This window comes from Rhinopithecus roxellana, chromosome 4, assembly GCF_007565055.1.
Source record: "Rhinopithecus roxellana isolate Shanxi Qingling chromosome 4, ASM756505v1, whole genome shotgun sequence".
Taxonomy (NCBI): Eukaryota; Metazoa; Chordata; class Mammalia; order Primates; family Cercopithecidae; genus Rhinopithecus; species Rhinopithecus roxellana.
Window position 1 is genome coordinate 121,312,284 of NC_044552.1, and position 25,372 is coordinate 121,337,655.

At 35.1% G+C, this 25,372-nt stretch overlaps 1 protein-coding gene across 6 annotated transcripts in view; it reads left to right on the forward strand.

Annotated features, from left to right (window-relative positions):
• HBS1L (HBS1 like translational GTPase) overlaps nucleotides 1-25,372 on the forward strand; it is a 93,722-nt gene that overhangs the window by 51,851 nt on the left and 16,499 nt on the right. For all 6 annotated transcript variants that reach the window (XM_010370740.2, XM_030928683.1, XM_030928685.1 and 3 more), the window contains 9 exons: nucleotides 1,902-2,010; nucleotides 7,044-7,303; nucleotides 7,758-7,923; nucleotides 10,872-10,989; nucleotides 17,169-17,315; nucleotides 19,666-19,740; nucleotides 20,293-20,410; nucleotides 21,066-21,134; nucleotides 23,865-23,969. In XM_010370740.2, coding sequence (XP_010369042.2) covers nucleotides 1,902-2,010; nucleotides 7,044-7,303; nucleotides 7,758-7,923; nucleotides 10,872-10,989; nucleotides 17,169-17,315; nucleotides 19,666-19,740; nucleotides 20,293-20,410; nucleotides 21,066-21,134; nucleotides 23,865-23,969 — 1,167 coding nt within the window. The remainder of the gene's footprint in view (nucleotides 1-1,901; nucleotides 2,011-7,043; nucleotides 7,304-7,757; nucleotides 7,924-10,871; nucleotides 10,990-17,168; nucleotides 17,316-19,665; nucleotides 19,741-20,292; nucleotides 20,411-21,065; nucleotides 21,135-23,864; nucleotides 23,970-25,372) is intronic.

The following is a 25,372-nucleotide window of genomic DNA, read 5'->3' on the forward strand; positions in this document are numbered from 1 at the left end:
TAGGTCCAAATTCCTAATATGTCTCAATTTCAAAATTTTCCCTAAACTGTTCGTTTCAGATGTCCCTTTACTTCATCCTCCTCTCCCTTTCCCCTTCCCCTCTCTTTTGCTTACCTCATTTTTGTAACTTCCGCCTCTGTTAGAGCAAGCATTAGGATCTTTGGTATGACCTAAAGGTCCTGCACTCTCTGGCCCTGCCCATCTCTCCAGCTTCATGTAGCTCCCTTCTGCTCTTACTCCCTCTGAGGAACTGTGCTTCCTCCTACAGAAGGGCCATTATACAAGCCTCTCTTTCTGCTTGGAATGCTCTTTCTTTCTGTGCTAGTTATTATAATTTATATTCATTTTCCCCACCATAGCTTCAATTCTCACTTTCCCAGAGAAGCTCTCTAAGTCATGTGCCCTATCATCAAATCTTATGGCACCATATATGGATTCTTTATAACACTAATAACAATTTTAATTGTACTCTTTTTTTTTTTAACCATTTAGTATGTTTTCCCCACTAGAATGTAATCTCTCTTAGAGCAAGTGTTACGTCTGCTCTTCACCATCACATTTCCAGCATAGTGCCTGGTGTATATAGGCAAACAGCAAACATTTTGAATGAATTTTATACATTAACTTATCTTTTCTTGTATTGTTAGTGGTTTCTGTATATGTATTTACCAATGTAGCACATGCAGTTTCCATAGTTTTGTGTAGATCTAATCCTGATGGTACTTTTTCTGAAAATTATAAAGACACATTTTTAAAAGTTCAATGAATTATGTAGGGATCAAATGCAAAAAAAAGTCTTTCTTTGATCTAGCGCATAATTTGTTCTCCTCCATTCCTCCATTTTTAATTTTATTTGTTTGTTTGTTTGTTTGTTTGTTTATGGAGACAGAGTCTCACTCTGTTGCCCAGGCTGGAGTGCAGTGGTGCAATCTTGGCTCACTGCAACCCCTGCCTCCTGGATTCAAGCGATTCTCCTGCCTCAACCTTCTGAGTAGCTGGGACTACAGGCGTGCACCACCGTGCCCAGCTAATTTTTGTATTTTTAGTAGAGACGGGTTTCACCATTTTGGTCAGGCTGGTCTCGAACTCCTGACCTCGTAATCTGCCCGCCTTGGCTCCCAAAATTCTGGAATTACAGGCGTGAGCCTGTAAAAACGTCCAGCCTTTTTTCTTGTTTTTGAGACGGAGCCTTGCTTTGTCACCCAGGCCGGAGTGCAGTGGCATTATCATAGCTCACTACAACCTTAAACTCCTGGGCTCAACTCATCATCCCACCTTAGCCTCTCGAGTAGCTGGGACTACAGGCACGTGCCACCATGCCTGACTAATTCCCCCATGTTCTTAATTCAGTTTTCTACATTAACCTCTTTCCCCAGATTCTTTATAGATATCAGTATTTTAGTAAGTCTAGTGTTGTGTGCAAGTAAAATATAAACTATATTCCAGCACAATTCAGTGGACTCTCAACTTGTTCATCAGTTCGTAAATCTCACAGGATTAAAAATAGTTTAGCCATCTGCTAACTGACCAAACAATTTTAGTATTGTGAAAGGGTGTGGTAGGAAAGGGAGGTATAGGGTCTAGGTATAATGTCAGAACAAGGCTTAGTGCAGAAACTACCTTGTGACCTCTTAATACTGAAACTTAACAGTCAGTTCAAAATTAGGAAGAGATTTGGTGGAGGTTAAGCATAGGAGAGTCCTGACAATAGGGGATTTCCTAAAGTGACAGAATTTCTTTCAGCATTAATATCTTACTAAATTTTTTAGAGATAAGATTATGTGTTTATAAAGACATTTATTCTGTGAAAGTTATAATCTATAATTTAGAATAATACGTAATAGATTTCTGTATATTACTAAATAAATTAATTGGTCTTTTATATTTTACTCCTTAATTAGGAAAACCAGTAGATTCCCAGATATCGCGAAGTGAATCTGAAATTGTGCCAAAAGTTGCTAAAATGACTGTATCTGGAAAGAAGCAAACTATGGGATTTGAAGTGCCTGGGTAAGACTTTGAGTACCCCCCTCATCCCCACTCCCACCCCTAGGTTTTTGAAATCAGTGTTGCCTCCTATTAGTCTGTAAGAAAGAGACTGTTTCAATTTTGCATCATGTATCATTAGCATTGAAGTATCATATATCCTCAGCGCAACATGGTACAAAGAGACAAAATGAGAAATTAGGCTTGATTCTGGCCTTATCTTATGTGTATTACTTACTCTACCTCGCTGTCAGTTTTCTCACATAAATATTTTATAGCTACTTTAACGTAAAAAAACCTATGATTTTGTGAAACCTAGCACTGTGCGATAGGGAATTCTTATACCACTAGGTGGCGGAGATAACCAGATTTCGGAGTGAGTCCCGAATCATGGAATCATTAATTAAATTTTTTAATAACTGAAATATTTTTAAACTCTTTTGGATTTTTGTATTGAATAAATTGGACCATTGTAGCAAAGACATATGATATGAAACATACCTAGAATTTGAAACAAGTAGTGAAAAATGGAAATAAAGCATACCTTGGTAGCACTTGTTTGTTCTTATCACAGTCTCTAGAATCCTTCCAGGAGTTTTTATAGACAAGGGAAGTGAGTTGCTTTGAAGCCATTAATTTTTAAACTCTAAAATTTTTCAGAATTTTCAATTGTTCAATAAATCTGTTACTTATAAATTGTATGTATTTTGTCTGTCAAAATGATAAAGAAGCATTGTTATCAAATATAAACAATAGGTTTTTAACTGTAAACAACAGATTTTTATATACATACTTTTTTTCCTTTTTTTCTCCCTTTTCCCAAGTTATATTTTTTAAAAAATATAAACTCAGGAGCCTTATTTTTTTTTCGTTACAATATTCTTTTGTCTAAATTAGTGAGGTATCATGAGTTTTGGTTGGAAAGAATGTTAATTATCACCTAGTTCAATTTTTGGTTTTTATAGAAACAAGACTTTATTCACTAGATTTCAAAGTCAGTGAAGGAAAGGACTCCTTATCTAGGACATAGTAGGCATTCAGTATACATTAATTGAATGATTAGATGAATGAAAAAGTTAATTTTTATCATGAGTAACTTTAGCCTGTTAAAATAATTTAGAATTCTGATTTGGTCTCAAAAAGCTTCATGTATGCCGTTTTTCCTTCTGAACTGGGATTGGGTTGTCAGAATTATAATTGCCCCTTTTGTCCTTATTCTTGAGTGCCATTTAATTCTATTATGGGATTTTTCCATTAGAGAGAGAGAGAGAGGAAATAAATAGAATATACAATTTATTGTTCTAAGTATTGTATAATCTTAGTTCAAAAGATTTTTCAGAAGTCTTAGCAACATGCAAATGAACCCAAAATAATGTATTATATTAGAAGTAAATGCTTAGGTATCTAAATGAATAATTATAAAGATAATGGGTAATAAATGTGTCAATAAATGTGCGTAATTTTTGAAAGCTCTGTAAGTACAATGCAGGCCTTTCAGAATTTTATGACTGTATTCTTCATGAGGCCAGGGACTGGTAAGGTTCATCACTGTGTTCCTTTTACAGAATAGTTACTAAATACGTGTTGCTCAGAATCCTTGGGGAAATACATATTATTTTAAAAATAAACTTACAAATAATATAAAGGTAAAAAATCCACCCACAAGGCAACATTTTGATGTGATTCTATGGGAGAAGTTGTTAGAATATGAAAGGTCTGTAGTTATAGATTGAAATACTCAGAAATGCTTAATAGTGCTGAAGGCCAACCAAGTTGTACTATTATAGGATTTTTTTGAGATTTATAATAAGGATAACACTTAGCCTATTCTGGGTTAGTCTTAAGAAAGCATATAGAAACACAATGAAACACTTTTGAGTCAAGATTTCAGCATCATAGATTTCTATATAGTGTGATTCTCAATGATGTCTTATTTGAAAAAGGATATGGCTGGGTGTAGTGGCTCATGCCTGTGATACCAACACATTGGAAGGCTGAGGTGGGAGGATTGCTTGAACCCAGAAGTTTGAGGGAGCTATGATCCTGCCATTGCATTCCAGCCTGGTCAACAGAGTGAGATCCTGTCTCTATTTGGAAGAAGAAAAAAAAAAAAAGGATAATGCATAATGCATTGCTTGGAAGGAACTGAAATAGCAAACTTTCTTTAATAACATTAAAAATAGTAGATGCAAGTAAATGCATGTAAGTAGAAATGGAACATTGCATATAGAAGAAATATTTTTCTTTTAAACTCTTAAATCTCAATTAGTAGCTTCAAGTATTTAACTCAAGAAGAAAGATTAAACCTCTAGATTCATGTATAGTTTACTTTTAGAAAGGTAGTTTAGAGAAAAAAAAAGACTAGTCGTTTTATAATATTAGATAAGTGTACAGGGTGGGCATTGTGGCTCAGGACTGTAATTCCAGCATTTTGGGAGGCTGAGCTGGGAGCATCACTTGAGCCTAAGAGTTCAAGACCAGCTTGGGCAATATATTGAGATCCCCTATCTCTACCAAAAAAAAAAAAAAAAAAAATTAGCTGGGTATGGTGGTGCGTGCCTATGGTCCAGCTACTTAAGAGGCTGAGGTAGGATCACTTGAACCTGGGAGGCCAAGACTGCAGTGAGCCAAGATTGTGCCACTGCACTCCAGCCTGGGCAACAGAGTGAGAGCGAGAACATCTCAATAAAAAGAAGGAAAGAAAAAAAAAAAAGCTTACAAAATGATACCAGAAAGCAACTGAAAAAAATTCAACCAACTTATTCTTTCATTTATACCAATCAGTAATTAATTATAGGCCTGAAATCCAAGTGGTCATTTTTAGACCTTATCTTAGGTATTTTTCAAAACTTAAAACATTGACTTTTATTTCATAATATGCAGAAGTTTTTTTGACTAAGGGCAGACTTACCTAGGATACTTTTCTAATTACTTTGGTCACTTCCCACCAACACTGTAAAATTTTAGTGAATTAATTTACAGTTTACCTAAGATTTACTTAAAAGGGGTCGGGTACAGTGACTCACGCCTGTAATCCCAGCACTTTGGGAGGCCGAGGCAGGTAGATTACTTGGAGTCAGGAGTTAGAGACTAGCCTGGCCAACATGGTGAAACCCTGTCTCTACTAAAAATACAAAAATTAGCCAGCGTGTGGTGGCCAGTGCCTGTAATCCCAGCTACTCAGGAGGCTGAGGCAGGAGAATCACTGGAACCTGGGAGGCAAATGTTGCAGTGAGCTGAGATCGCACCATTGCACTCCAGCCTGAGTGACAGAGCGAGACTTCATCTCAAAAAAAAAAAAAAAAAAAAAAAGATTTACTTAAATGGAAATGCTATCCTGAAAGCCAGAGGAAAACAAGCCTTTCATGTTATTGAATTGCAAATGAAATGATCAAGTCAGCGCTGTTTTGTGAAGCCCTTCCTATTCTGGCAACCCCTCTGAGGGCTGCCTGGATTGGTGGGAGAACTGAGCTTCAGGCCCCTGCCCACTCTGTCCACTATAGCTGTCTGCTTTGATCTGTTTTCCATATTGAATTTAGTGTAAGCTTGCCTCTGAAGAAAATGTTTTGCAGCTAAAAGCAAAAAGATATGGGGCCCGAGATTGTGATTTCTCCCAGGTCTGATCCAAACCAGAGCCTGTGTCTAGTCACAGTAGATCACTTGTATTATAGTTTGTAGGGCTTTTTACATTCTTCTAAATACAAAGTTATCATGTTTTGGTTTTAGAACTAGCTGTGGTCATTCAAACAAATATTTGCAAATTAGAGTCTGTTTGATTTCACTTAATTTAGCCTGTTAGAATCATTTACAACTATGGGAACATTTTCCACATACTACTGTTTTTACCTACTAGTTTAAGATGAAGTGCATCTGTCTAAGCAGTGCTCAAAAATGAATACCTAAATTGGTTAGTGGAGATCTGAAAAAGCAAAATAAAATGAGAAAGGATATGTGGCTTTTAATGAATTTGCAAATATAACTAATGTGACTCTCTTCCTGAGGCATATTGTGAAGGACTAATAGTGGGCATATAAAAATGCCCTGACAGGGAAAAATAATAGGCAAGAAGAAAATAGATGTGCTTATACATATCCATCATGCTACAATCTTAAATGATTATTATGAACTGCTTTCTGTATGTAGTTTTTCTCTGTCAGCTCCACATTGGATGTAATTGGCTTCATTCTTAATAACTTCCAATTTAACCTGCTCTTTGTCCTAATCTGTTTATCCATAGTTGTTAAAGGAAAGTGAGGCATATCATAGTCTGATTATTAAGTCACATTCCTTGTAGCTGTTCACAGAGTAGCACTGGTACTAGATTCTATGTGGCGTGTCAACAAGCTCATGAAGAACTTTTGTCAACGAAAGAATAAGTTAAGCTGGGCAGCCTTGTTTCTCCTTCATATATCTGAGTTCCTCACCAGATTGTAATCTTTTGGGAGTGGTAGTTGACTTTTTAATTTCTATGTCATTTTCTTTTTGACATCAGTCCCTAGTATATATTGTAGTTTTTAGTAAATCAAGTGTTTGTTGAATTAATCAATTAAAGCTCCACTGTCAAAAATGTTTATGAACTGTAGTCATTTGAGATATCTCCCCTAAGGGTAATGTTTGAGTAAAAAAGATCATAAGTCTATCATGTTGGAAGGATGAGTTGAAGTAAAACTATTATTTTAGTACTAATTCATCTCCAGTAATATATTTGATGCCATTTTGACAAAATATCTCCTTTATAACATTGATTTTGATAGGATGGATTATATGGCCAAGGCTGTGGGCTTAGATTTTGAATTTCAGTTATTTTTCAACATATTTTCTTCTTGTCTTCATTTTTGGTACACTGTTTTTCTCATTGGGTCTTCCATGTCTGTATTTGTGTGGTTTGAATCTAGCTACTTATCGTTTCCACTTTAACAGACTTTAGCTACTTAGCAGAGATTATTTTTGGTCTGCAGCATAAAGGATTATGAAGAAACAGCTTCTCTGTCCTTCTGACATTATAGGACATCAATAGAGTTGGTTTAAAATACTTTTTTCCTATCTGCCTTCTATAGAGTATCTTCTGAAGAAAATGGTCATAGTTTCCACACACCTCAAAAAGAACGGCCCATTGAAGATGCCATTGCTTCTTCTGATGTTCTTGAGACTGCTTCTAAATCTGCTAATCCACCCCACACGATTCAAGCATCAGAAGAGCAGAGTTCAACCCCAGCACCGGTGAAAAAGTCTGGCAAGCTGAGGCAGCAATTAGATGTGAAGGCGGAACTGGAGAAGCGGCAAGGAGGGAAGCAGCTCCTCAACTTGGTGGTCATTGGTAATGCTCTTTGTCCCTCTAGATCATCAGCCAGCCATGCCTTAGCCTGCCCACTGTCTGGTGGCAGCATGGAAACTCTGAGTTTCTCCATGGGTGGAATGGACAGAGGGTGAGGAGGCACAGGGCCTCATAATGCTTTCCAGTCACCTGGGGAGAGATAATGCCAAGTTACCAAAGAGGTCATTACACTTGATTGTGGGATTTTTCATTTTGTGAACGTTTTGAAATTGGCATGTCTTGTTGACAATTTTAATTTCCAAAAATCTGAGAAATTTCCCCCCTCTGTAAAGAGACATGCTGTTTTTTTTCAATTAGATGTTGTAACTGTCATTTGATAAATATTGGTATTACTGTAAACCACTAACATGAAATATTGAATTACACATTTATGCAGTGCCTTAATGTGAACATCTGGAAATGTACCTGGTATTAATCCTGAATCAATTTTCTTTAGGTCATGTTGATGCTGGGAAAAGTACTCTGATGGGCCATATGCTTTATCTTCTGGGTAATATAAACAAAAGAACTATGCATAAGTATGAACAGGAGTCTAAAAAGGCTGGCAAAGCTTCGTTTGCATATGCATGGGTCTTGGATGAAACTGGCGAAGAAAGGGAAAGGTAGTCACTATATTTCAAAATTTTCAGTTTGAAGTCATACAGTCTTCTAAAATATGTGTGTAATATGTGTTGAATTTGTAAAACATAAATACTTTAGAGATTATTTTTAGAAAATAGCTTTTAAATATCAGGGAAATATTTTGACTTTTTTTGTTGTAATCTACATACTGTTTTTTCTCTTCTGAATTTTATGAAATAGATTAAAAGAATGTTTAAAAGAAACAAAACAAAAGCCATGCAGAAAAAACAGTAAAAATCGTAAGCTAATTATTCTATGGGATAAGTTTCAGTTGTCACTTCCCAAAGTATTTGTCAAATTGTCTTGATTTTGAATTAAAATTATGAGTAAGACTTAATTTCATGTCAGCTTACAAAGGAGAGGTAACTGTAGTAAAACCTCTTCTGTCTAGAATCTAAATAACCAGCAAATTCAAATTACCAAACAATTCATTTTTATACTGTATATATTATGTTTTTATGAGACAGTCAGCAAACAAGTAATTCTGTAGCTATAATGCAGTTACTCTTCTGTCTCTGTTACTGTGTTGAGTGCTAATTTTGGGAGGATTCTAGTAGGAATATGCAGCTACTCATATACTCTGGCCAAAGAATGGTATTTCTTTCGAAGTCTTTTTAGAGTGACAGTATAGATCGTGTTAGGGTTATTAGAGAGCCAAAGGAGACCTTAATAATTAGTGAAATGGCAGATACATTAACTGTGTCAAAATAATGACTCTTTACACACCTGTAAAGTCCTGTGGAAGTCCTAAATTAACAAGGTGATTAAACTGTGTTCCCTGATGTCTTCAGTCTGATTATTGGAGAATATATCCGGATTTTCATGCCTTTTTAATGGGTATTTTCTTGCAGTCTTGGATAGTCTCCATTATAACATACAAGGTAACACTCTGTAAAGCAGGTCACAGTATTCCTTAGCTTTTCTGATATACCAGAATTTGTATCATAATGGTTTCTCTTTCTTTGTGGGTGTCTTTAGTTCTGGATAGTATCACAGACCTGTTTTCTATCCTAGTAAGAAAAATTAGCTGGACAGTTGCCAATTTTGGAAAACAATGGAATTGTATATATTGCATTATTAGAAGCCTAAATAATTTTCACCTCTCAGTTCAACAAGCACATTATTAAAGTATGTGGCTTTTTAGTTTTCTTTGCATTATCTAATAAGCAGGTAAAGACTTTGAGAACAGTATAATTTAAGTTAGAATGGTTTACTTGAATTTATCTAGTATTTTAGTTGAGCTGGCAAGTGAACTAATAGTCTATTTGATTCCTATAATGGTCAGTCATTTTAGCTTTTTTGACAATACATCTATTGATTGGCTCTCATATTTTTGCTGCTGCCTTTTGCTGCTGCTAGTTCTTCATTGCTCAGCATGATGTAAGTTTTAGAATATTTCTTCATTCCATAGATAGCAGATGCTTCCAGGTACATGATGGAAGTTTTAGCTCACTTCCATATGTTCCTTAATAGCATTTACAAAGCGTAATATGTTGCTTATCCCACCATGTTAAATATTTGTACGTCTCCTGTTCTTCTCAGATACTGAAGAACAGAAATTGGTAAATTAAGTGACATTTCATATCCTTAGGGTTACAAACTGAAATCAGAGCTGGGTCAACGGAGTATACCCAGGTCAGTCTAGGGAGGATCTCAGAATAAGTCTTAGTTCACCATTGTTCTGAAGGTGCCTGTCGTCCCTAGATTATTTGGGAATTATTAAAGAGAATTAAGCATCACTTTGGCAAACTAGGATGGCCCATGCTTTCAGATTAAACTCAAATGGCTTGACTAGGGAGATCTACAGTTACTTTATTGCTAGGGCAAACCTATAGTTCATTATTGTAATTGTTGTACTCTTTTGGTAGTAAAAGGGAGTATTCTTAGTCCTTCCTTCGGGTGATTTTGGGGCAAACCTAGTTAATTGCCACATGATTTCCCTGTCTAAATTCTTGAGGCCTAGAATGACTGAGTGCCTTTGTAGACCTTCCTTGGGCCCTTCTTTTACAGGTTAAGCATCCCTAATCTGAAAATATGACATTTGAAATGCTCCAAAATCTGAAACTTTTTGAGTGCTGACATGACATCACAAGTGGAACATTCTACATCTGATTTCATGTGACAGGTCACACAAAATGACTGAAAATGTTGCATAAGATTCCCTTAAGGTTATGTGTATAATGTGTGTATGAAACATAAAGGAATTTTGTGTTTAGATGTGGGTCCCATCCCCAAGATATCTCATTTTGTATATGCAGATATTCCAAATCCGAAAAAATCTGCAATTTGAAAAGCTTCTAGTCCCAAGCATTTCATTAATCTGAATCTACATTTTTGTGGCTGAAAAAAGGCACTGTGTTTGTCTCCAAGAAGAATTAAATGGGATACAAAGCAATCTGCTGTTCATCTATCTCTGTTTTTAAAAATTAGGCATCTGCTTTGATACCTCGTGTTTTCTAAATATGTAGCATACTAACCAGCCTTGCAAATGTACATTTTATAAGCTCATTTCTATAATTAGTGAAGCATAAGCATAGAACATGAAGAAAATTATCTCTTGGTCGTGGTAATTTTTCATTTATCTTTTCTCATATGCAGTATTTTTCCCCCATTTAGAGTTGTCCCCATGTATCTATCTTTCTTCACAATTTACGCTATTTCTTACAAAACAAATAAGGTAATAGGGCATAACTATCATTTTTATTGAGCTCTTACTGTGTCCACCACTTTGTGTTAAAGCCACAAGGATGCACTTCTCTTATAGCAGAAATTCCAGCCCCGAGTGATAATTTAATTATTCAAAAATAATGGTCTATAAATACAGTTTCCATTTTTACCTAAGAATGTAGATGGGCATGTAGACTATTATTAATTTACTCTATAGCACTATTTACATAGTACATTCTAACCATGTTATGTTTTGTTTAAGGGGAGTAACCATGGATGTTGGTATGACAAAGTTTGAAACCACAACCAAAGTTATTACATTAATGGATGCTCCAGGCCATAAGGACTTCATTCCAAATATGATTACAGGAGCAGCCCAGGTAACTGCTGTTTTCTTTACTATAGTGTACTGATTGTACTTTACATAAAATTTCCTGATCCTGAGGTTACAATTCTAGGATTTTAACTTTTAAAATATTTTAAAATTAAAAATTTTAATCTTTATAAAGCTTGAACAAGAAAAGAGCAATATTGTATTTTTCGTGATCTTTTTACCTGTACTTTGTAAAACCTTTTAAAATTTCTCACAAAGAAACAAAATGTATAAACGCTATGAGTTTCTTTATCATAAAAGTAATGGAAAAGGACTTGATGAGTATAGCTTCATATTTCCTTTATTGATAAGTTGGCATGAATATTTCAAAATCTGCCTTATGTCTTTCAATATATTCAAGTCCTATATCTTTTTAAAGAGCTTATTTATGCAGAAATAATGAAGCTTGGGTATTTTTGCCCAGTGGTTTATTTACTTTCTTTTTAACGTTAAAAAAGCATTGCAATTTGTAAATTACGTGATTCTTAATAAGAATGCTGCAAAAAATCAAATATAATTTGCATTCATGCATCCCTTAATGATAAGGATATATTCTGAGAAGTGAGTTGTTAGGCAACTAACATCATTTGTGAACCTATTAGAGTATACTTCCACAAATCTGGATGGTAACATCTTTTATACACCTAGGCTACATGGAACCTATAGCTCCAAAGCTACAAACATGTATAACATATTACTGTATTGAATACTGTAAGCAGTTGTAGCACAGTGGTAAATATTTGTGTATCTAAACTGATCTAAGCATATTATAGAAAAGGTACAGTAAAAATAGGGCATAAAAGATAAAAAATGGAATATCTGTGTAGGGCACTTTCCATGAATCGAGCTTGCAGGACTGGAAGTTGCTCTGGGTGATTCAGTGAGTGAGTGGTGAGTGATTGTGTGAAGGCCTAGGACATGACTGTATACTTTACAAACACTGTACACTCAGGTGACACTACATTTATTTAAAAATATGTTTTTCTTTAATGGTAAATTAACCTTAGCTTACTGTAGCTTTTTTTACTTTATAAACTTTTAAATTTTTTTAACTTTCTAACTCTCTTATAATAACACTTAGCTTAAAGCACAAACATGTTGTACAGCTGTATGAAAATATTTTCTTTCTGTATAGTCTTATTCCATAAGCTTTTAAAAATTATTATTTATAAATATGAATAATATTTATAAATTTATTTTTTTTACTTTTTAAACTTTTTTTGGTGAAAAGCAAAGACACAAATACGCACATTAGTCTAGGCCTACACAGGATCAAGATCATCAGTGTCACTGTCTTCCTCTTCCACGTCTTGTCCCACTGGAAGGTCTTCAGGGGCAATAAGATGCATAAAGCTGCCATCTCCTATGATAACAATGCCTTCTTCTGGATACCTCTTGAAGGACCTGCCTGAGGCTGTTTTACAGCTAATTTATTTTTTAATAAATACAAGGAATATATTTTAAAATAATTATAAAAGTGAAAAATAGTAAGTACATAAACCACTGTCATAGTTATTATAAAGTACTATACATAATTACATATGCTATATTATTTTATACAGTTGGCATCACAGTAGATTTGTTTATACCAATATCATCACAGATACATGAGTACTGCATGGTGCTATGACATTTTGGCGATTACGACATCATTAGGCAATGGGAGTTTTTCAGCTCCATTATAATCTTACGGGACCACCATCGTATATGCGGTCCATGGTTGACCAAAACGTCATTATGCTGTGCATCACCGTAACTTTAAATGATTAAAGCAATGAAAATAGCACTGCATGTATAGGACATTCATTTCTTTCATAATGGATGATTACTGGAAAACATGAAGAGTTAAAATAACTTGACTCTGTTACACGGCAAAAGCGTGACTTCAGGCAATTAACCATTTTCTGGGATCTACTCATTAAAAGGTTAATTTTTTGAGACAGGGTTTTACTCTGTAACCCAGACTGGAGTGCAGTGGCACAATCACCAGTCACTGCATCCACAACCTCCTAGGCTCAAGGGATCCTCTCACCCCAGCCTCCTGAGTAACTGGGACTGTAGGCATGTGCCACCATGCCTGGCTAATTTTTAAATTTTTTGTAGAGATGGGATCTCACTGTATTGCCCATGCTGGTCTTGAAATCCTGGGCTCAGCATTCCAACCGCTTCAGCCTCCCAAAGTGTTGGGAATACAGGCGTGAGCCACTGTGCCCAGCCAAAAAGAGAATTTTAATGTGAAGATTTGTCAACCATAGAGGATATTGTATGAATACATTATAACATATTTGAAGATAAATAAGAAATTTTTGGTTCCATTTTAGAAAGTTGATATGTAATTTTAGAATATTCAAGATTCATGGACTGAATGTGATAAAAGATTGAAATAAAGTAATTGTGACTATTAATTGAGTGTCTGATATGGGTCAAATACTGTATTAGGTATTATATGCATTAAGTTTAATATAGTCTTTATAACAACTCTAAGAAGTGTATATTATCACCATTTTAAATTAGTGTACAATCATCCCTCCATATGCATGAGTTCTGCATTTATGGATTCAGTCAACTGTGGATTGAAAGTATTTGGGGGGGAAAAATTCCACAAAGTTCTAAAAAGCAAAATTTGAATTTGCCGCACGCTGAGTACTGTGTTGAATCCATGCAAATGAAATGATGTGTAGGCATTGTATTAGGTATTACACATAATCTAGAGATAATTTAAAGTGTGTGAGAGGAAGTGTGTAGGCTGTATGCAAAGGCTATCCTGTTTTGTAAAAGGGACTTAAGCATTCATAGATTTTGGTATCCACGGGGGTTGGGAGGTCTGGAACCAATCCCTCACTGATACTGTGGGAAACTGTAGTTTTCATTGCATTTACCAAAGAATACAATATAGTTTTGATTTCTCCTTATATGTGTATATGTATGTGTGTGTGTATGTCTGTAAGTCTTTTTCTTTTTTTTTTCATTGATTACTTACTGAATGCTGGCTGTGTAGCAAGCACTGAGGTAGCAGTGTGGGCATACAATGCCTACAAAGCACTGATAGTTTAATGAATGAGATCACAAACACCGGAACAAGCAGTTATAGTAAAAATGCTTTTGAATTCTAGAACCTTAGAGTGCATAGTTATTATAAAGATCATTTATTCCAGACCGAGGGATGGAGGCTAACACCCGTAATCCCAGCTCTTTGGGAGGCTGAAGTGGGCAGATCACTTGAACCCAGGAGTTCAAAACCAGCCTGGGCAACATGGCGAAACCCTGTCTCTACTAAAAATACAAAGAATTAGCTGGGTGTGGTGGCAGGTGCCTATAGCCTCACTTACTCAGGAAGCTGAAGTGGGAGAATCACCTGAGCTCAGAAAGTTGAGGCTGCAGTGAGCCTGAGGGAAGGGAGTGAGACCCTGCTTCAAAAAACAAAAATCATTTATTCCAAACTCTTTATGGAATTATGGTGGGAAAGGATTTTAGAGATCATCTAATTGAATTCCATTATGTTACAAATAAATAAAGAGACTCAAAGATGTTAAGTAACTTGCCGAATGTGCAAAATATTGCAGTGGGCTTTGGGGACACAAAGTAGCATACAAGGCATGCTGCCTCACCTCAGGGAAATCACAGTGTAGAAGACGAGAGGTGAAGATGAAAGGCTAACAGTTGCACTCCAAGAACAGAGAAGATACACATTGTGGAGAGAGATCACTTTATTCTGCTTGATCATCAAAGGCTTCCTTGAGAATGCGTAGTAGGCATTTGGACTCCCAAAGACAAGAGCTGCTGCCTAGAAATAATAGAGAAATTGCCCAGAAATTTTTTGGAGATAGTAATAGGAAGATTAGGTAGAACATTTGTGGCCTTACGTATCTTAATACCAATTCAATGAATTTTACATTTTAACCTAAGAAGGTAAATATAATTTTACAGTTATTATGAAAACCTAATGAGAAAAAGATTGTCAATTACTGAGCCTAGGACTTGGAAGTTCAGGTCTGGATGTTCTACATAAACTATATTTACTCCCTAGTGTTTCTATGAAGTAAGTAAGTTGATAATGCAGAGAGGCTAGACAACTTGCCTGAGGTATGGAGAACGGTTATTGACTGCAAGCATGCGTGAAAGAGCCAATTTTCAAATGGATTGTTTCAGTTTGTATGCTTATTCTTATCTAAGAATCCTTGATCAAAAGAGCTGTATCTCATTGAGGAAATAAGTGTTCAGCTTTATAAAATATGAAGAATTGGAAGTGAAGATGGCAGTTAAGAGTAGAGACAAAGCAGGAGTATTTAGGTACGAGTAAAAGGAAGCAGGAATAGTGTAAATTATCCCACCAAAGTATATGGATGGTACTTCAATTTAAATTGTAATATTCTGTTGTGAGAAAGTATCTGAGACATTCTTGACATATTTTATGACCATTTATTTTCCATTATGGTGAGGATTATATATTATATCTGAAATTCTTTAAAAACTGGAGAGCACAGAAATAAAGGGGTCATTGGGGAAGCAACAAAGAAACAAGCTGTTGTGGACTCTGTTCTGACCAGAAAGCGGGAGAACTCAATAATGTGGATGGAATATAAGAGGACCCTAGAGAGAAAGTGATTATTGTGTAACAGTCCAAGGTAGCTAAAGAAGGGAAGGGGAATGCCAGGTGTAGTCTTTGTTTCCTGGATTTCAGAAAAAGTGGATTTCTGTGACAAACAGGTATGCATACAAAGCAAAAGCTGTAAAAGAGAAAATAAAAGTGTTCTATAAAAAATGCCCCTACAGTGCATTGACAGAAATAATTGATTAGAATGAAAAAGGGGAACTTCTGTGGTTGCTCAGACTGTCTATTGCACATTTTAAAAGCCTGTATCCACATGATGCAAGTGGCATCGACACAAAAGAATAGTGGGAACCTGGTAAAGTTAGTTTCAATAAGGCTAACAAAGAAACTGAACTAAGCTAAGGTTAGCTTTCTTCTTGTGTGGGGTGTGTAATTTGAGTCTGAAAGAAATGTCTTTCTATCTGATTCATAAGATGGTCCACACAGGTTAGAAAACTTTGTTATACAAGGCTTTCTTTCAATAGCTGTAGAGGATGAATATGCTGCTTTTTGATAATTCATATATTTGCTATTTTTCTTCATTATAAACAATACTCTGATGAATATCTTTGTAGATCTATAATTATTTCTCTGGGATAAATTCCTAGAGGTGGAATTGATGGGAAGTAAAATATGTATAATTTTTAAGTTCTTGATACTTTTCGTGAAAATACCCCCGGAAGGTGGTGCACCTACAGTCCCATAAGCAATATTTGAGAATGCGCTTCTCACCGCACCCTTGCCTACAGCAAATAATTTTGTCTTTTAAATCTTTAACAATGTGATTTGTAAAAATGGGAGAGGGGGAATATGTCAATGTGTTTTTATTTTACTTTTTAAACATTTTGGTTTCTACTGAATTTGAATTTTTTTCATGTTTGTTGACCATTTATATTTCTTTAGCAAATAGCTTGCTTGTATCCTTTAAAGCTATGTCTTCTTGTTTTTTTGTGTTTTTCTGTAAAGACTCTATAGAAATTATAAATTTTACCCTATGTGTTACTAATGTTTGTCCCTCCCTATTTACTGCTTTTTGTTTTTTTGAGACAGAGTATTATTCTGTCGAGTAGGCTGGAGTGCAGTGGTGTGATCTCGGCTCACTGCAACCTCTGCCTGTCAGGTTCAAGTGATTCTGATACGTTAGCTTCCCAGGTAGCTGGGACTACAGGTGTGCACCACCACACCTGGCTAATTTTTGTATTTGTTGCAGAGATGAGGCTGGTCTTGAACTCGTGACCTCAGGTGATATGCCTGCCTTGAGCTCCCAAAGTGCTGGGATTACAGGCATGAGCCACTGTGCCTGTTTGCTGTTTATTTATGTTTTAATTTTGTTTATATTTTTCCTCCTTTGCTTAGATATTTTAATTGTTATGTAATCAAATATGGACATTTTTTGTTGTTCTTTATGTCATTATTTTTGGTGACTTTTATTTAAAAATTTAATCCGTCTTTGGGAGTCTTGTGTTTGATTTGCTTTGATGGGGGTAGTTAGGGTCTTCCTTTAAAAATTTGACAACATAATTAATTGAATAATCTGTCCTTTGAATTAAAATGCTGAAACATTTTTTCTGGTTTCGGTTATTTTTCTTCTTTAGGCGGATGTAGCTGTTTTAGTTGTAGATGCCAGCAGGGGAGAGTTTGAAGCTGGATTTGAGACTGGAGGACAAACACGAGAGCATGGACTCTTGGTCCGTTCTCTGGGAGTGACGCAGCTTGCTGTTGCAGTTAATAAAATGGATCAGGTATTTAAGGGCTTTGTGAAGATTTGTTTAAGATGCTAATTAAGATGTTATTCTGCTCATGTAGATGACCTCAGATGTCACTAGTGTACTTTTTTTTTTTTTTTTTTTTTTGAGACGGAGTCTCGGTCTGTCGCCCAGGCTGGAGTGCAGTGGCCGGATCTCAGCTCACTGCAAGCTCCGCCTCCCGGGTTTACGCCATTCTCCTGCCTCAGCCTCCCGAGTAGCTGGGACTACAGGCGCCCGCCACCACGCCCGGCTAGTTTTTTGTATTTTTTAGTAGAGACGGGGTTTCACTGTGTTAGCCAGGATGGTCTCGATCTCCTGACCTCGTGATCCGCCCGTCTCGGCCTCCCAAAGTGCTGGGATTACAGGCTTGAGCCACCGCGCCCGGCCACTAGTGTACATTTTATTAGTCAGTTGCCATGTTTTTAAAAATAAATTCTCTGTTCTCATCTTAAATGAGGTGTTAGTAATTTTTAAGCAAGAACATGTCTTATTTTCAAAATTAATTTTTAAAACCTAAAAATTGTTTTAAATTATAAAATAATAGATGTTTATTATAGCAGAATGAAAGTATAAAAATCAGAAATAAACCTATATTTCCAATTCTCCTTCCCACCCAGAAACTTATAAGATTTCATTTTGTATATTCATCCAATTTATTTTTATAGATAAGAATCTTTTTATTTACAAAATTGTGTTATCTGTTTTATCATCTTCTTTTTAAAAAACGATAATTTTCTTGTCTTCTTGCGCATGTTTCCAAGTAATTAATAATCCTTAAAGAAGATATTGTTTTTATGACTGAATTCTAGTCTATTTTAAAGATATAATTTATTAAACATTTACTTTTGAACATTTCCTGCATATGTATTTAGAAATGGTTCATTCCATGGAAATTTCTGGGCTTAAGGGAATATACCTTTTAAGACTTGCTGAACATGATTAAAATGCCTTTGAGCAAAATTCTGGTTATTTACTTCTGGCACATATGGTGTATTTACTTTTCTAAACTCTTATCACCACTGCTGTTATTACAAAATTGTTTTCCCAATTTATGTATAAAACATGATTCCTCTTTTTTAAAACATTTACTGTTCTGTGAATGTTCGTATTTAAATATGTTTTGTATATTAACAATTTGTTTTTTCTTTTGGGAATTATTTATATAATTTCTTCATTTATATAACTATTTTTTTCTTATCGGTTTGTAAACATACTTTATTTATTAAAGTTATTACCCCTGCATCCTCTCTTAGATATCTTTTCCAATTTGTTATTTTGCTTTTTGTTTATGGTATGTTTTGGACATATACTCAAACTTATAAATAGTTCCTTTTGACTTCTGTCTTTATGCCTAGGTATTTTCTTTTTCTTTTTTTTTTTTTTTTGAGATGGGGATCTCACTCTGTTGCCCAGGCTGGAGTGCTGTGGTGCCATCATAGCTTACTGCAACCTTAATTCCTGGGCTCAAGCAGTCCTCCCATGTCAGTCTCCCTAGTAGCTGGGTCTACAGGTGTGTGCCCCATGCTCTGCTAGTTTTTAATTTTTTGGAGCAATAGTATCCCACTGTGTTGCCCAGGCTAGACTGGAACTCCTGACCTCAAGCTATCCTCCTGCCTCAGCGTCTCAGAGTGCTAGGATTATAGGTGTGGGTCACTGCACCCAGCCTGCTTAGGTATTTTCTTACCCTGGGATCTGATTCACCCACATTTGCTATTAGTTCCTTTATGGTATCATTATTACATGTACTTTTAATTTTTTCCCAGCATTTGACCATGAAAAATTTCACTATAAAGAAAAGTGAAAAAAATTTTACAGTAAACATCCATATTATACCCACTTGTTAAGATTCTGCCTCATACTTGATCACATATTGATTTCTCTATCTACTTCTTTATCTATCCATTAATCCATTTCTTTGGCATGCATTTCCATGTAAGTTGCAGACCCCTAAATACTGCAGTGGCATGTCATTATCCAGAGTTCATTATTACGTATACTTTTTTAGTCTATTTGGCTTGAGGGGAGTGCCGATTATTTTATTTTGTTCTAACAGTTGGTCCAAGCAAAAGTGAGTAAAATACTCACTTTTTCTCCCCAAATTTGAAATCACTTTTAGCATATATAGAAAATTCTAAATGTACTGGAGACTATTTCTAGGCTTTCTGTTTTAGGAACAATTACTTTTAGATCATATTACTAGCAAGGTTTGATATTCTGTGTTTTGATTTTAATAGATTTTATATTTATATTTGATATAGTCTTGAATATATTTCATTGCAGAAATTTAAATTTTATGTATCATGTTCTGAAGCATAGTTTTAAAAATAAATTGGATCTTTATCAGGTTAATTGGCAACAAGAAAGATTTCAAGAGATTACTGGAAAACTTGGGCACTTTCTTAAGCAAGCAGGTTTTAAGGTAAGATCATTTTAGATTTATTTGTTATTACTTTCCTTAAGTCATCTTACTGGTACAAGAGGAAAAATTAATACTTTGATATCCTTATTAGATTTGTTTAATTCTCTTTGCTTTATTTTCTCTTGAGTATCATGTATATAATATATTCTTTGGATTATTTCACCTTAGAAAATTGCATATGTTTAATATTTGGGTTGGTTTTTATGTAAGCAAAATACTTTTACCCTACCTATTAAATTAGATGGTATAGGTTTAGAAAGGTCATAGAGGAATGTGGAAACTGATAGGGAAGAATTTGTCCAGCAAGCATCTGTAATATGCCTTTGTTACCAAATGCTTGAATGTTTTGGAATAAATTTGCAAGTTTCCCACAATTAAAAAGGTTGAAAATTATTGGATCAGATGACTTTGGGGCTGTAGTTCTATGATTTCTATTACCTTTTAAAAAGTACATTGTTGCTTTTGCAAACTTGGTGCAGTTATGGTAATGGTGAATCTTTTAACGTTTTAAAAAATGTTATATTAAGTTTCTTAAGTCATTCTTTTTAATAGGAGAGTGATGTAGCTTTTATTCCTACAAGTGGTCTCAGTGGTGAAAATCTAATCACAAGATCTCAGTCAAGTGAACTCACAAAATGGTATAAAGGACTATGTTTATTAGAACAAATTGGTAAGTATGCTGCCATTCTAGCTTTAATGCATTATAAACTTGGTATTATTATTTAGAGTTCTTTCTGGGAGATAGTCACATGTGTGAAACAGCATAGGATTTGTAGTCAGAGGAACTCAGTTGCCTGTTTTGTCATCATGTGCAATACTTAACCTGTCTAGTGCTCAGTTTTCCTCAGTTAATGAGCCTAGTGCCTGGTTTACATATCTATAGACTATTGTTAAAATTAAATGAGATTAACATTCATTTTATAAACTACAAACTATTACTTGGTTGAATATCCCTTATCTGAAATGCTTGGGACCCAAAGTGTTTGGGATTTTAATTTTTTGGCGGGGGGGGATTTTGGAATATTTACATTACACTTACCAGTTGAGCAGCCCAAATTCAAAAATCTGAAATCCAGAATGCTCCAATGAGCATTTCCTTAGAGCATTATATCAGTGCTCAAAAAGTTTCAGATTTTGGAGCATTTCAGATTTCAGAATTTCAGATTTGGTGTGTTCAACATGTATATTAGTGACAGTTAATTTGCTATTAGTAATTACAAAAAGTAGTTACTTTCTAGGAGAAGTGGGATTATATTGAGTTTATTGAAGTGAGTCAAACATTTAATTTTAAATTAAACCTTGCCTCTTGTGATTTTTTTTCCCAGATTCCTTTAAGCCTCCCCAGCGATCTATTGACAAGCCTTTTAGATTATGTGTGTCTGATGTTTTCAAAGGTAAGTGCTACCTCTGCAGTGCTTCTTCAGTATAGCCCCCTTTTCCCCACTCCCTCCTAACCTTCTTTCCTGGACTAAGTTATGACAGTATATTGCCTTCAGAGTCTCTCTTCTCCATGCCCAAGTGTGGATCACTGCCAGATTAATCTTAAAATGCAGTTTTAGTCACTTAGCTTTAGTTTACTCACCATTTCTCATCTTTCAAGCATAAGAAAACCTTGCCTTTTGTCTTTCTAACTTTATAGTTTTTTTTTTCCTTCCATTAGATTCCTTTAGTTTTCAAATCCTTCAACCAAACTGGATTGTTTATTGTTTCTTAACCAGATAGGATGTGTTTATTGCCACATGTCTCCCCATACTTCCCTGTTGTATTGTTCTTTCTCTTTACTTGTCCATTTCTTATCCATCTGTAGCAGTCTGGGTCCAGTTAGGAGTTAGATACCACACATAGGTGAAATGGGAAATGTAATATAAAGAATTATTAACTATGATAACAATGCAACTAAAAGATATACAGAAACTTTATAGGTTGGCCTGAGGAAGGACCAACATAAAAGAGGTTCAGAGCTTGCTGGAAGAGATGATATATTAAATACCTAAGAATATAACTAACTTAATATGGGCAATATCCCGTATAGAAGACTATAAAATGGAAATACAATTTCAAAACTCAATAAATAAAAGGATGTAAGATTTATTATTAGAATAATAAAAACTGTAAGGATGTCATTTGTCCTCTAAATCTCCATTGTCACAGAGCCGGCAATGCAGAGTGAATCTGGAACTGAGCAGCAGTAAATTGATAACTGGCGTGTTTACCTGCCCACATGCCCTGACGTGTTCGCTCTGTATTCTCTGTACCCTCTGTCATTGTGCTTTCATGCAGCGTTATAATTTTTTCTATGCTGTCTGCTTATCCCACTTAGATTATGAACTCCTTGAAGGCAAGTACTGTCTCTTCTTTATCTATATCTGCAGCCCTAACCCAGTGCCTGGCACATGATACATTTAATACATGAATAAAAAAATGAATGAATGAAGGTGCTTTGAAAAAATCATGCAATGAAATTGAAATTTATCATTATCATTATTAGCTTCCAGTGTTCTAGTAATAGAGGAAATATGCTAATAGTTTCCAATATGCCCATTGTTTGTCAAGAATACAAGAGGTGGTTACTTTTCTTTGATTAACAGTGTTTACTGACTGTACTTTCTCACCTCCTGTTCCCCTTTCAGGCTGCTTCCTGGCTTCCGCCTACGCTGCTCTCCTGAGTGTGTTCCTCCTGAGGTCATGAAATGACCTCTTGGTTGCCAAAGTCAATATACACTTTCAATTCTATCTTACTTGAATTTGGCATTGGTTCTGATGCTGGTAGCCACATCCACCTTGAAACTCCTCCCTTGGTTTCTGTGACCTGCTTTCTCCTGTTAACCTGTCTGTTTCTTTGACCGCTCTATATCTTCTCTGTGGGCTCCTCATTCTCTGTCTCTTAAACAGTGTTCTGCTATGCCTCAGTCCTCTTACTCTGCAAGTCCTTTCAAACTGACATCCATGAGTTTCTCTACCTACTGCATCTTGATGCTTCCCAAATCTGTATCTCCAACCCAAACCTTTTCACTCATTCTCCACACACTTGTCTAAGCACTACTGGACATCTGTCCTGGGAGAGTGTTCTTTTAGGGTTACCATTCTTATGGAATGTGGTGTGATTGGTCCCCCCTGGAATGCAACTTCTGCATGTGTATGTCTCATAGACACTTCAGATTTACCAAGCCTAAAATGGATCTTGTCCTTAGTTTCATATCTCACAGTTAGTGCATCATCATCTCAGATTTTCCCCTGTCATTAGTCTTCACTTCCTTACCACTCCAAACTTGTTGTTCCTTATTCCCGAATTCTTGAGTTTATTCCCTTTCTGTAGTAAGTTTGTGCATTTGTATCAGCCTCTACTCTAAGACAGAAATACCATCACCTTATTTCTCCGGTCACAATATTTACTGGCTTCTTATTACTTCACTGCAGGATGAAATTTAAACCCTAAGCATGATTTATGAGACCCCTTTATTATTTCTCCCTTGCCTATCTCTGTTGCCTCCTGTCTTGCCTTTTCTTCATTATTCTATGTGGCCCCCTCCCCATGGCCCCAACAAGTGACACATGGCTCTTAGCCCATCGCACATTTGGTTATGCCTTTGCACACACAGTTTCCTGGGCAGCAGTGTCTTCCTTTTTCTCCCTACTCATGCATACAAGTTACCTAATAAACACTTACTCCTTCAAAGTGCCCAGATGTCTATTCTCACCATCATGGATTATTTGGTGCACCTTTATGTTTCTATTGTATATTTTAAATGTCATTTGTCTCAGGACAATGTAATTGTTTTCATCTTTCTCTTCACTAGTATATCTTTATGGGCAGGGACTTACATTTTTATTTTTTTTATCCCCAGAGTTTAGTATAATGTCTGACACTCAAATATTTATTATTTCTCAACAAATATTTGAGAAAGGAATGAACCTTTTTTTGTAATATGAGTATTATTTGCAAAAAAAAAAAGTAAAGTGTGGTATGACATATTTAGTGGAAATGTTAATTCTGAAATGACTATTATTTAATGTCCATTAAACTGCTAGTTTTATATGACTACTTGGGAACTAAGTATAGTTAACAGTATTAATCATCAGATAACATTGCTGTATGAATCATAAGATTTTGGTATGTTTTGCAGATCAAGGATCTGGATTTTGCATAACTGGTAAAATTGAAGCTGGTTATATACAAACTGGTGACCGACTACAAGCAATGCCTCCTAATGAAACTTGTACCGTAAAAGGTATTTATCTACAAGATGCTTTTGCTAAACAGGCCTTAAGTTGAGACAGCAGATTTTTAAAAAGTAGTTTAGTTACAACTCCAAAGTAAGTAACCTCTTACTGAAATTGTAACTGACTGTCAAAATGATACTGACTGTTGAAGATTAAAATGTGAAAACATTAAACGATTTTTTTCTGTTGTGACTGTGTCTATATATATGTACATGTAACATTCTAACTGTGGTAGCATTCTGTTTTTGACACTGATTTGAGAAGCCTGGTTGGGATTTAACCAGATATGTATAGATACCTCACAGATATATTTGGAATAATATTCTGTAGCAGAAATTAAATCTCGTCTCAGCCTGACCCTAACTAGTCAATGGCAAAGCAGCCTTCTATAGTCTGTTACTTTGAAATGTATGTTTCAGAAAACTATAAATTAACAACTTCAATCATGTTTATGCCAAAAAATGTAGGTATATTTTATACGAAGATATAAGTAAGATTCAAATGGAAAAAAACCCAATGTTGAAAAGAGAAATTGAACTAGTTTAAATTACCAGTCACTGTTTCTGCATATAGATCTAATTTTTTTTCATAATGGCTGATAATTATTTCTGTCTTCTAATACATCTAATACATACATATATATTTATGTATATGTGTATATGTTATATGTTACATGTACATGTATGTTATTTTCCAAATTTTGACTAAAACTTTCTAATTCTATACCTCTTTTATTCTGGCTTCCAACTTTAAGCCTCTGATTTCTGAAGATCTGTTTTATACTATAAAATAATATTATTTGTAACCACTTTAAGCTGAAATATAACCTATTGAAAATGTAAAAATTTTTTAGATTTTAGTATTTTTCTTTGTTACTCTTATAGTTTAGATTTACCTGACTAGTTTATAAATTTGAATGTATGTTTTTCTTGAATTAATATGCTCTCTTTAAAAGCAGATTTCTTGAAAAGTTTAAGAAATTAGTATCTATTGAAGTTACATGGTTTAAACTATATTTAAAGATGAATAAGGGAGCGAAAGCCAGTTATTTCCATTTGAACTTTTTATTTCTGCTCACTAGGGATCATGAAATTTCTGTTTTGATAAAAAGTAATATGCACTTTAAAAACAGTGTCATTTTCTATAGATCTGTTCATTGTGTGTAAGTACAGGTCTCTGCTTTTGCTTTTTAAAGTGATTAGAGCTATAATACTTTTGAAACACTAATTTTTTGGTATGTTAATGATCTTTTTTGAGAACAAGAATTTTTTTATGATTAAGAGCCATAAATTAAAACCATGATCCTAAAGTTATCACAGACCTTGAGATTGGCTCCCTTGTAATCTCTAAAATTCTTAGTCACCTCTGAAAGTCTCACATTCTTTACCCCCCTCTTCTCTATACTTTCCAC